The sequence below is a fragment of the Apodemus sylvaticus genome, chromosome 13 (assembly GCF_947179515.1).
Source record: "Apodemus sylvaticus chromosome 13, mApoSyl1.1, whole genome shotgun sequence".
Classification (NCBI taxonomy): Eukaryota; Metazoa; Chordata; class Mammalia; order Rodentia; family Muridae; genus Apodemus; species Apodemus sylvaticus.
Genome location: NC_067484.1, coordinates 1,992,966 through 2,006,100, shown reverse-complemented (window position 1 = coordinate 2,006,100; position 13,135 = coordinate 1,992,966). Strand labels below are relative to the sequence as shown.

At 42.0% G+C, this 13,135-nt stretch overlaps 1 protein-coding gene across 11 annotated transcripts in view; it reads left to right on the top strand.

The window, feature by feature from the left end:
• Window positions 1-13,135, top strand: part of LOC127663791 (uncharacterized) — a 741,437-nt gene that overhangs the window by 187,353 nt on the left and 540,949 nt on the right. For 8 of the 11 annotated variants that reach the window (XR_007973019.1, XR_007973018.1, XM_052155517.1 and 5 more), the window contains exon 2: window positions 3,305-3,393. The exons of 2 other annotated variants lie outside the window; for them this stretch is intronic. Coding sequence is in view for 6 of the 9 variants with exons in the window: in XM_052155517.1 (XP_052011477.1) it covers window positions 3,357-3,393 (37 nt within the window). In the remaining 3 variants the exon portion in view is untranslated. Of the gene's footprint in view, window positions 1-3,304; window positions 3,394-13,135 lie in introns of those variants that run through there. One more of the 11 variants, XR_007973028.1, reaches the window with a different exon arrangement.

Genomic DNA, 13,135 nt, shown 5'->3' with positions numbered 1-13,135 from the left:
ACAGTTTTTTAAACCAAAGAAGGCATCTTAGAGTAATTTAGCTTAAAAAAAAATGTTCTTCAGGTCACTTCTTTTTGATATGTAGTTGATTTCCCCTATAGCAAGATTTACTTTTTGGAAGTCAATTTGAACTTCTATATTAAGTATTTTAGTTTAGTTAATAATTATTGGATTCTTTTGAGATTCCTAACACAGTTTGTTAGTGTATAGCTTTGGAAAACAGTGTATGTCATAGTTCTCCACAGTGATATGATCATTTTTCTTACAATCTTTGAACGGTGTGGTCATAAAATAATCCTTGTGCTAGAAAATACAAGAGGAAGAAGAAATACATGCGTGGAGGCTATGCTTTGGGTTTCAGTGTCTCTTCTTCATATTCATGTATTTGTAGGGGGGTGGTCCTACTCAGAAGTTTAATCAGATTAAAGATCCCTGTTTATTTTTTAGTTTTTATTTTTTAAGATCCCTGTTTATAAACTCTTTAGAGGGGTGAAGAAATAAGCAACAACTCGATTTCAGATACTTATTTTTTCAACCTTCAGCTATCTCTTAGAACAGTTTCTTACTTTTTAAAAAAAAGTACTTATGTTTTGCTGTATCAGAAAGAAGAGAAAAAAATCTTAGAAACATATTAAGCATATGATGAAATTGAAAGGGTTCTGAAGAATCCTTTAGAATCTGTTTTCTTTGTGCAGGTACCAGATGTTGATGTTGGCAGCACTTAAGAGGGTCACAGGACGTTTAAAATCACTAGGCTGTGGTGAATAAAATTCCAGGTCTGTTGCACTGAAAATTATTTAAATCTTGTGTTTGTTTACTCAGTGGTAAGTAGTACAAAAAGCATTTTTTTCTATATGAGTGTGTTTTAAACAGGTACCTTTGACATACATACATGATCAATGAAAATGTTTAAAACACATTTGTGTCCCAGGGGCTCCTATCGCTGCAGGCCACTGGTTCCGTTGAAGTCCATTTTCACATGTGCAGAGCTGATCACTCTGCACTTGACCTTCCTTTTTTATACACCAAAGAAGATGTTGCTTGTTCTGTTTGTAGATCCTGGTGCCTTGGTTTCATTCAGTGACAAAGAGAGGTGTTGTGTTATTTGTGCTCTCATGTCGCTAAACCTCAGGAACATGCCAGGACATTTAGATTGAATTATTATGTGAACATCACTGAATAGTCTTCACAGTCCTAGATGGTGTGGCCTATTCCTTAAGGTTATGTGATACATTATCTTGCTCCTAAGTCACAAGACTATACAGCGTATTTCTGTTCTGCATATTGTAGCCAACCGGAACAGATATTTTTATATTTAAAAACATCTGAACACAGAAAAGATACAAAAAGAACACAGTAGAAATGCTGAAAATCAAGCATACATAGGGTGCACTTGTATGAGTGGAGTTTACAAACCTAAAGCCGTGGTGAGTTGGTGAGTGAATGGTGTGTGACTTTGAGGACCTGGGGCATTATAACAAACTACTGTAGACTTTGTAAGCTCTCTGCACGTAGATCGGTTTTTTAATTAGTTGTATTCTTTATTTACATTTCAAATGTTGTCCCCATTCCTGGTTCTGCTTTCCCCCAAAACTCCCTAACCCTTCCCCCCTCCCCCTGCTCACCAACCACACACTCCCTCTTCCCTGTCCTGGCATTCCCCTATACTAGGGCATCTCGCCTTCTCAGGACCAAGGGCTCTTCTCCCTTTGGTGTCCAACAAGCCATCCTCAGCTACATATGCATCTGGAGCCCTGGCTCCCTCCATGTGTAGTCTTTGGTTGGTGGTTTAGTCCCTCGGAGCTCTGGGAGTACTGGGTAGTTCTTTAGTAATTAATCAAGTTACTGAATCTTTGCATTTTATAAAACTTATTTTTAAATGTTTGAATCTTATACTTAGATTAACATATGGATACATTGTACAAGATTATTTGACTGTTGTCAAGACATTTTTCATTTAAAACCTTTTTCTGATTAAAAGCTAATATAAGAGCTGAAGTCTAAACAAGGTCAGGATCATATCTTGTCATCCTGGAAAGTCGTCCGTGGGTGTGACAAGATGAAGATGCCCATTTGCTTAGCACCGTCTCTCAAGCCCTTCTGAGGACTGCCTCCTCCTCAGGCACAAATGTGTCTGTAGTAGTTTTTCTGGTTTCTCTTCTTCTTCTTTTTAATCATAGATTTATTTGTAAGCAGATAATTTACCATCAATATTTTGCTCCAACAATAAGGCCTTTGTTTTCTTGTCCTTCAGTTTCTTTTTTTTTTCTGTTTCAACTATGTGTACATTAGATCATTTTATAAAAATTGCTTCATGTCAGTCTGTGAGACCACCGTGTTCTCATGGTCCATTGTCAAATGAAGCATTGTCTGAACAAGCTAGCTGTCACACACAGCCATTTGATGTTTAGATTGGTAGTGTGTATAGCCACAGATCCTATATCCATAGGGTTTCTGATCACCAAAGACAGAATGTTTTAAACTGATGTATTTTAACTTACCATTACTGTGATTATTACGACATAGGTCTTTTATATATTATATGCATACATATGTATCTATAAATTTATTATATTTACTTGTATTTACATTGCTAATCAATGTACTTATGTAAAGGAAACAGACTTGCATGGTAGGCAGCATTAAGGGGGAATTTTAGAATGCCTTTGTCACATCTGTAGTTTAGTGGAGTATGTAAAATAAACAATGCCTACTGTGTGATGAACGCCAAAGAGCTAATCAATTTTGGATATTACTCCTGGTTAGAACTCATGTAAGCTGTCCTGTATTATAGTTACTTGGAAAGATGTATAGAAGCCTAATGTTTTGAGTGGGTAAATTTGTTTTGTAACCTGTGAAATGTGTTCCTGGGGATAGTGCATCTAACCTCTGAACTTTCCACTCATTGTCTATGCAGTGAGGATTCCAATAATGCTTTTCTTTTGGATGATATGAGGATATAGGAATACCTTTTGTAAATTTATATGCAGTTTGCTAATTTACTAAGGTATTCTTGCCAAATGACCTAAATTAGAAGGAGGGTGATTTGGATCAAGTCCCTGAGCTCACTGTCTAGAGTCAGATTACATTTGTCCATTCTACTTGGAAGAGGTGTGTGTGTGTGGGGAGGGGCATCAAAGATGTATGGTTTTAATCTTATTTTTGTTAGAGGCTATGACTACTCTAACCCCCATAGCTTCAATTAAAAAACTTGAAAATAGTTCAGTTTCTAGTCTAATTACTTGGCAGAAATTTAGAATAGCAAGAAACTAGTAACAACCAAACCTTTCCTTTGCACTTACAGATCAACAGAAGAGATTCTTGTGTCCTATAGACCAAAGAAAGAATCAGCAAGAATGCCCAGGGTGAATGATGGATTGCAGAGCCTGGCTGGTAATTACTTTCACTGAGCTAAAACATTAACTTGAAACATGGGAGCAAGGCCAGATGAAAATCGGGAGGTGGACCTCTTCCTCCCCATGGAATGCCCATACTTGCCTTGTGGAGGTAGTTGTTTCTTTGGTGGGAGAGTCCAGCTCAGCTTCCTTTCCCGAGGCTCAGCATGGATTTTCATCTACCACCCCGGTAGACAAGGAGTGGTACCTTTGTTTTGGCCATTGTAATGATAGGTGTTTAAGTCAGCCTGCTTTCTGAGATGGCAAGAACTCAGTTTCTCAAGACTTCTCAGTAGGATACCCGATATTAACAGAGATTTTCTCCTCTTGGGGTTCAGCTTTTTTGTAATTTTTTTCCATAATGTGGGCTCTGGAACCCACATGGTTGATAAGCATGACACTCTCAAGCACACGTACACCACAGAACTTCACACATGACACTACAGAGCACACGTCTTCCCCCATCCTTACACACACACATCGCCATCTTCACTTCATAGATGGAAACACGCCTGAGCACATATAAAGGAGAGGCTGAGACAGGTGGGAAATCTGGGGTTTTACATGCACAGGCCAGAGAGAAGACGTTTTCACAGCGCATTGCGGGTTTGGCGCATGCGCATTGCGGGTTTGGCGCATGCGCAGTGCGGGTTTGGCGCATGCGCAGTGCGGGTTTGGCGCATGCGCAGTGCGGGTTTGGCGCATGCGCAGTGCGGGTTTGGCGCATGCGCAGTGCGGGTTTGGCGCATGCGCAGTGCGGGTTTGGCGCATGCGCAGTGCGGGTTTGGCGCATGCGCAGTGCGGGTTTGGCGCATGCGCAGTGCGGGTTTGGCGCATGCGCAGTGCGGGTTTGGCGCATGCGCAGTGCGGGTTTGGCGCATGCGCAGTGCGGGTTTGGCGCATGCGCACTGCGGATTTGGCGCATGCGCACTGCGGGTTTGGCGCATGCGCACTGCGGATTTGGCGCATGCGCACTGCGGGTTTTGCCTTGCCAGCAGCCCTGCTCCCGGACTGTCCATACCCTCTTTTTTTTCTCCCTCGGCCCGGGGAGGAGCGGGACAACTCCGAGCTCGAGGGAGCGAGCCCGACCCTGGGCGCGGGTGTAAATCAGTCACCTGAGCGCCGAGGGGCCGCAGCGAGAGTGCACGCGCGTGGGCGGGTGGGGAGTGGCGCGGGCAGCGAGCACGGCCTGGACAGGCAGGGAGGGAGCAGTCTTAGTGGAGAGCTGAGGCGGCCCAGGGGCGCGGCCGCTAAGAGGAGACCAAGAGGTGGGGGCTGCACTTGAGGACCAGCGTGCTGAGATGGTAAGAAGTTTCCACCTCCTCTCCGCTTGCATTTGCACTGGGTAGGGACAGAGCCCGGCGGGACGCCCCGGGGCCACGGCGGGCCACGTTCTCCTCTAGCGCGGCGGCGTGAGTAGGCGGGCAGTTGGCGGCGCTCCCGAAATCCACCCCCACCCCTCAACTTGGCCCCAAGTTTTTGAGGCGGCTGCGGGCGGGTGGGCAGACGGGAGCAAGGGCTTCCCCAAGCCTTAGGTGAGCGGCTGGCAGTCGGGGACTCCAGAGGGCGCGGGACGCGGGGACCCGGGATACACGGGGCTGCTGGATCCCGCGGCAACTTTCCCAACTTGCCTGCCTGTTCAGAGCCCGGAGCGGCAGCTGGGCACGGGGGAGGGAAGGTGCAGGGGGCCCAGGCGCGGCCTGCGTGGGGACCCCAGAGATGCCCGCGCGGCTGCGGAGGACTCAGATGCGGCCAGTCATATCCTGCTAGACGGACACGTGTGTGCTTTCCTGAAGTGCGGTTCTGAAGCAGCCAGCCCACTGCGTTTACATACATGCCGAATGGACTGAAGGATTTGAGACGTGAAAGGGGGGCAGAATTAAAAAAAAAGTACAGTGGTGTTGGAGCTCAGCACAAAACTAGACGGAATCTCCAGTGGGATGAGGCAAAGATTAAAAAACAAACAAACAAACAACAAACAAAAAAAACCCCAACTACTTGTAAGTGCCAAGTGGTGGAGGAAACAGGATGGCACAGCACAGGGAGACTCCAGCACAGCCCCTGGAAGGACTGGCTTCTCTGCAGCTGGGAAGCACTGTCTGCTTTTGGGAGCTCATTTGTTAGAAATGGGGCTTGACCATGCTTTTTCTTGGAGTTCCCTACCACCCAGTGTCGCTGCTGTTAGCCCCACTTGGGGGCTCAGATACAGAGTGGGTCCTGTGTACATGGGATGTATAAGAAACGGGGTGATAGAAGGTTGACATTTTTCCCTCTTCCCTTCCCCCTGATGTGACATCTCTTGTTTCAGAGATCAAAGTCACAACTGGAATGTAGGAGATGGTACTGTCAAATTCAGACACACACACACACACACACACACACACACGTACAAAATGCACCTAGGACTGCGGTTACAGTAATGCTGACAGAAATTAAAGAGGTTTTGAAAGCAGCGTGCGATTTATGATGCATCCCATTTACCCTAGAGTCAAGCTGTTGTAAAACTGATGAACAAAAGACATCATAAAATAGTCCTGTGTACCCAGGATTATAGTGGCAGAAAGTGACCTGTTTTATTAATTTTTAAGTACTTCATGAACACTTGTAGTTGTTGGATCCTGTGTTTAAGTGAGGGATCAAAACAAAATATGAAATATATCTGCTTAGAGCTGGAGAATTTCTTGTAACAGCATTTTACAGAACATTATAAAAGCCAGTTGCATGCCTTTTCTTCCCCTGGCCAGTGTTACTATTTGTGAACAGAGCTGTTCCCATATACTAATCACTGAGCGGTGGCTAAGTCCATTTGTCTCCCATCGTTTTCTATTCTGCACGTTTAGATGGTTTTGTGCACAGACACACATGCTTTAGGTGGAATTTATTTCTGACACTAAGTGTTTCTGCTCTGAACTTTTCCTCTAGACTAAGCCTTGTGTAAGTTTGATAGAACTTCCTTTCGCTCTTTGGAATCATCCACACGAGAATCCTTTGTGAGCCCTTAAAGGCTCTGTATTTTATATCATATTTGTAGCCGTTTCATTTAAACTTGTTCACTTTTAATGAAGTTCTGAGTTGTAGGTACTCTTTCTGTTCCCGGAGAGCAGTGGATTTAAAATCCAGACTGCTAATTACTTTACCAAAGCATAGGAATGTCTTCACCTGAGGGAAGGGCTAGCAAACCTGAATGTGAACTTTGTGTACAGGATCTTTCTGGAAGCATGTCTGAAATGCCTTGACCCCCTAATCCTCTGAGAATATTAAGTTGGGTTTGTATATACAACTTTGGGTAAAAACCAACCTCATGTGACTTTTAAAAATATTGAGGAAATATTAATAGTAGTAGTGTATTGCTAATACCTGACTTACCCTCTTCTGCCTGACATGTGAGTTATCTGTCAGGCAGGGATATGTGATTACAAAAAGGAGCAGGCAAAAAGCAGGGCTGACTGTTGCTATATTAAAATGTAAGTATTACAGTTTGAAATTTCAAGTGAGAGTTTCTGAGTTCAGTGCTTTACATAACATTTTGTCCTAATCTTGCTTGCTGTCAGGGATGTTTCTTGGTTGTGCAATTGCTGCAGTCAAGAATGCCAATTTGCATTCCATGAGTGTCATTTGATTACTTTTATCTGCGGAGCTCTAAGACCGGCCCAGTCCTCTCATTTCATCTTGCCATGTCATGAGTCAGTGCTGTGTTGTCATTTCAAAAATCTGCCTGATTTAGACAAGAAAGAAAAGTACTTTCATGTTGCAGCCGCAGTCTCCTGCTAACTTGTCAGCAGCAGGATATGATTCACTTGGGCCCAGAAGAATGGAACAGAGGGGCAGGTTAGATGGTTCAATAAAGCCCACGGACAGGTAGTGTGTGACGTCCCCAGAGAGCTGCAGTTAATGAAGAACAGGTCTGCTTAGTTCTCCATGTGCTGACCTGGTGCTGTACCCACAGTTTTCTCATTTGATCTTTCCCAGCAAATTGATCTTTTCTTGTATTTTATTTGCCTTCCAAATTAGTCCTTGAGGGACTGAAATTAGCAGAGCAACTTAAGTTGGATAATACAGCTGTTCAGAAAAGAAGAAATTGGACATTGGCAAAAATAAAGGGGGGGGGTGGGGGTGGCAGAGGAGAGGGAGCTATTCTTTTTTGTTGTTCCTGGGAATATTTCCTAGATTAAGGGAGTCCAAAGTAGGTGATGAAGCTAGCGGTTTCCCTTACTTTAAATTTAGAGTTAAGACTCAGGGCTATTTTAAATATTTTGTAAATGTTTGAAAGGTGGCTTCAGCAAGGATGAAGAGTTTGATTTAGCAATGCTCGCACTCACTTGCTTGGCCTGACCTGCCAGGGTAATAGTGGCTTTTATGGCTATTGGAAGACGGACAAAACATAAATGGCATATTGCAACTATGTTATTTATAGTTTTCTAAATAAGTACAATTCCCAAATATTCAATACTGAATTGCTGAAAAGATTAAACAATAAAAAGTCATTAACAGGATTGTGTATAATTATTATGGTGCATGAAGATTTTTTCTATGAATTACCATCAGTATCTTTGTTTTACATAAATTCCACAGACACCCTGTTCATAGATCAGGTTATTCTCTCCTCTGAGGTTTTCCTATTTAAATTTAAAGGTAGGCTTTTAAAATTGAGAGCGGGTTACAAGTTGGGTTTCTTTGAAATGCTTACATGTTGGTTTTTGAGATTAAAATTCATTTTATACAAGGTGAGCATAGTTGATACAGGTTACAGTTTCACTATAGAGCCCTTGTACATAAAGCTTAGGTTGGGAGCAATTAATAGTCTTAACGTGATGAATGTATAAAGGAGCGGTGCTTTCTGAATTCCTCTGCAGATGGTCTCATTTACCATCTGCATCCTGACAAGAAACAGAGTTGAAAACGGCTGTTCTCCTGCAACATCTCTTGCTGGTCAGGAGTTACATAGTATAGCTGGTTAGTAAGCTCTCTAAAGAGCTAGAGGGAGCCTCATGATTTTATTAGATATACTTACCGTTTTTAAAAAAAGAACTCTGGCAGTCAGAATGTTGCACAATAACTGGCTTAGAGTTTAGGCTTGGAGGTGACACATGACACACACGAACACACACACACACACACACACACACACATACACACAGTGGTGAAAGCAACAGAATTTCCATTGAAAACAGTTAAGGAATCAGCTAAGCTTTCTAGGACTACCTTGTAGGTGATTTGATTGCTGTAAGGTGCAACCAAACATTCTGAGTGTTTGAGACTGTGTAGCCAGTGTGCCAGCTGAAGGAGCCCTTCTCAGGTTGTCAGGCCCACCTTCCAGGTGCCATTAAAAGCAGCTTCCCATCCAGTCACTGAGGAGCACGCTACCCTACTCCAGGTCACGAGACAGCTACTTCTCCCTGTGGATGATGTTTCCAAGTAGTTCTGCATACAACTCCAGATTATGGAGAAAACTTTCCTTCAAAAGAAGGAAGCTTTGTGTTGTCACCATAGAAGGCAAATCATTTTAAAACTTGGTATATTTTTAATCAGTAAATAAGCTACATTTAGACATCAGAGTTGAATGTTTTCTTACTTCCTGTTTGGCATTTGTTAATCAGTCCAACCAGTAACATTTGTGATATGTTTGTATTAAATAATCAGTGATGGTGATTGATCTTCATTATTTACATATTACTTTTTAGGGATGTTACTTTGACATTTATTTACCATTTAAGTAAATCTTATATCCAGGGATATAAACTGCCCAGATTTGTCTTCTTAGCACAGTAGCTCTCATTGTGTTGCTAGCCAATAAAAGTCTTTATTTGTTGCTTATTAGAACCCTCAGCCCACTCAAAAGTTTAGCTATAATTTAATTTGGGTGTTCAAAGAGCCTCCCTTGTTTTAAAACACATTCTCAGTATTCCTTTACCATTTGTTGTGAGCCTATATTCTAACTCATGAATATGCATAAGAGGAGTAATACAGACATGTCATTTTAAAAGTTGTTGCCAAAACAGAAGTGTACCATTTTCTTTAGAAATTATGTATATGACAATGTAAATTTTGTCCTTTTTACTGCAGTTTCTTAGACATTCTGGAGCATTTTCACTTTTCCAGCAGTAATTTAAATTGTTTTGGTCTACTGATTTAGGATTTGTTCCTACAGAAATACAACCTTGAAGGTGTGGGGAGACAGGCCAAAGCTAAGCTTTGCAACCAAGAGTTCTGGTTAAAGCGCTTTCACAGTTGTAGCCCCTTGAAATTATAAGGTCTTTGTTTTGAAATTTACAAATTGCCAGCCTGGTAAGTTCTTTATAGCAATTGCTGGCAGTTTTACAGAGTCCAAGATACTTGCTGGTTTCAGTTGAAGTGTAACCGATTACACAAGTTAAGGACCAGAACTCCAGTATCAGGGATCCCTCCACATGGAAGGCAGGATGTGGAACTGCTAAATGAGTCACTGCATGTGTGTGTGTGTGTAACCAGTGAGAATCACATCAAGTCTGTCTTCTACATACAGGATTTAAGACTTATCAAAATGTAGAGTATTGTCCTGGACCTGGGGTTCATGAGTTCACTGTCCCTGCTCTTTGTGTGTTTAGTACAGAGATGTAACAGCCCACACAAAAACATTTTTCTCTTATTATGATCTTAACATTTGCCAAAAGTGCCCCATACTGAAATTCCTTTTTAGTATCTTTTTTCCCCTTAGTCCAAAGCCAGACGTGTACCCAGACACAAAGCCTCTGTGTACAGCAAGCTGTTTTAAATATTGTGACTCGGCAATGTGCTGTCCTTTCTCTGCTTGAGCCAAGGATCTCTGCTCAGTGTCTGTGGGTTACCAAGCTCCTTCTTTATTGTATGTCTTGTCAGCTATCCCTATTCATTTAACCTTTCATTAGCGTCTGTGCAGCTTCCCTGTCTGCAAAGGCAAGGAGAACCCGAAAGGCCCCACTGTCACAGTTATTAGATTTCTCCGTTACATCCCAGCAACCACAAAGAAGCAAGAGTGGAGACTATTGTCGTGCATGCTGCTGTCCTGGGGTGCAGCTCTTCTGTGCATGTCAAGGACATGTGCCACATGTTGATATGCATCCCAGGAATAAATGTGCAACATGGGGGATAGGCTGACAGAGGCAGCAATGAGCTTTGTAGGAGTTATTGCGAAGACCAACAGTTAGTGAAGGAATGTTGCTTAACCAGCCAAGGAGATAGATGGAGTTGAGAGTTGCCAAGATCTGCCTTGTGGAGCTTGTCAGTCCCATTGTTTTCATCTAAACTTCATTTGAGGGAAAATTGAATACCTTCGACAGGAATGAAAGTCTTCTTTTCTCCTTTAACCTCGGAGGGGAAAATGTTATTTCTGATGACTATTATGGTGCATTACAACTATTTTTGTATGGAATAAAGATAAGTGAATGATTATGTTACTTACCTCTCATAATTTTTACAATTTCACTGCAAAATCGTGAAAAATGTTTTAACAGGGATTTGTATGTTTTATAAATCTGGTTTTAAAATGGAGCACGTGAATCTGCTTGTGCTCCTGCTTTGCTGTGGCTGCCATAGTACAGTGTGGCTATCACCTGGTTTTTATACATGTGTTTTCATGCTTGCTGTAATATGCAGGAGAAGAGGAATGATTACAGGTCATTTTCACATAATAATAAAGACAAATACTTGGATATGTAGAGTGGAAAAGATTTCATTTTAAACATCATAATGAACTCTCAGAGCTGGAAGAGAGCTCAGTTGGTAGAGCGCCTCCCACAGGAGCATGAAGACTTGACCTTGCTCCCCAACATGTATAATGGGCCAGCCAGCATGGCACCTTTCACTGCTGTTCTCAGGGCTGGGAAGGCAGTGACAGGCAGGTCCCTGGGGTTCACTAGCCACCCAGCTCAGCCTCATTGTTGAGGAGAAGGCAGGGAATCACCATGAATGCCATTGGTTCTGGTGTCTAATCTTGACCCACTCAGTGTTTGGGGATGTCTGCCTTGGAAAGCAGAGTTTAAAGTGAGCATACACTATAATGGCTTCAGGTACAGCGTTTCTGTGCATACGCTTCCTTCTCTTTGTGACACTGCCTGCTCATTCCTATTAGCCAAACAACCAGTTTGGTAATCTCTATGGCTGCCTCCCCACAACTGCTTGGTGATATAAGTCCTAGTGGTTTAGTTTTAACTGCTTTATTGTGAGATACCTCACATACCACCATGTAATCACCCTTTAAAATGTACATTAATAATACCCCATTATATGGATACACGGTTTCTTTTAGCATCATCAATTTATGGATTTTTTACTATTATGCATAATGCTGCTGAGAACTTTATTTGGGAGAGTGTCAGATGTTTTTATTTCTCTTGGATGTATACCTTTAAGAAGAATTGTTGGATCATGTGGCCTTCTTTTTGTCCATTTGAGTTGTCTTCAGGAAAACAAACCAAAACCAAAAACCAAAAAAACCTCTTGTGGTCTTAAAAAATACATATGTGGTAAAAGTTAGGACTATGTGTCCCGTGTTGCATGTTGGCTCTCTCTTTTACCATGTGGGTTTCAGGGGTTGAACTCAGGATTTCAAGCCTGGTGGCAAACACCTTTACCTGCTGAGGCATTCGCTTCCCCTAGATTGCCTTTTTATAGTTGAGGTATAAAAGCTGTTGATACGGTGTGGTTACAATCCTCTATCTGATTCAAGATTTGCAAATACTTTCTCCCATTCAGTGAGCTGTCTTCTTATATTTTTGATGCCCTTTGAAACAATTTAAAATTTTTTGAAAGAAGTTTAAGAATGTTTTTTTCCAGACAAGATGTTATTACATGTTAAATGTTAACTCAATACTAGTGACAGTGAGCAACAGTGGCCCTCAGAAACATTCCTAACACTGTCTATCATTTTAATTTTGATGAAGTCCAACTTACATAATATTTTCCTTGTTCTCAGTTTTGGAATGTTGTCAAAAATAAAGCAAAACCAACCAACCAGACAAACAAAAACCAAACCCCAAAACGTGGTCTCACTTTACCCCTGCGTTTCTTTCCCTCCTTCTTTCCATCCTTCTGGATAACACTATGACATAGGGTTGCTGGATCATACCATGTGGTAGTCTGCCTTTTGTAGTTTGAGAAATTGCCTTTTTGGGGGTGGGGTTAATAACATTTGTACCATTTTATGCTCTTGCCAAGAGTATCTATGTGTTGTATTTTGTGTGTCCATGTTGTCACCAATGCCTGCTGTTATTTTATGATAAATATGGTGATAACAACTGTGAGGTGACATATCTCTTCTGTGGTTTTGTTGTCTCTACTGGCCTTGAAATCTAGGGATGGAATGATGCTCCTTTTTAGCCTCCCACCTACCAGTACTGATATTAGATCTAGGACCTCAGCCATTGAGATAATCACTCTACCACCGAGCTGTGTGTCCAGCTCCTTTTGTGTTTCATTTCAAGACAAAATCTTACGAAGTTGCGTAGGCTGGCTTTAGACCCATGGATTTCTCATCCTTCTGCCTCAGTCTCTCTAGTAGCTGTTATGGACTTGAGCCAGCTGTAGCTTCCATTTATCCTCTGGCCTCAGCTCTCTTGGGTTGAGTGTGATAGGTAGACATAGGACCCTTTTTGATATTTTGTCCGTTTTAAGATTGGATTACATAGGTTTTGCTAGTTTTTGAGTTTTAGGAGTTCTTTATACATTTTGGATATTACTGTCATATCAGAAATTTAAATGTTTTCCTTTCATTCTGTGAGTTATCT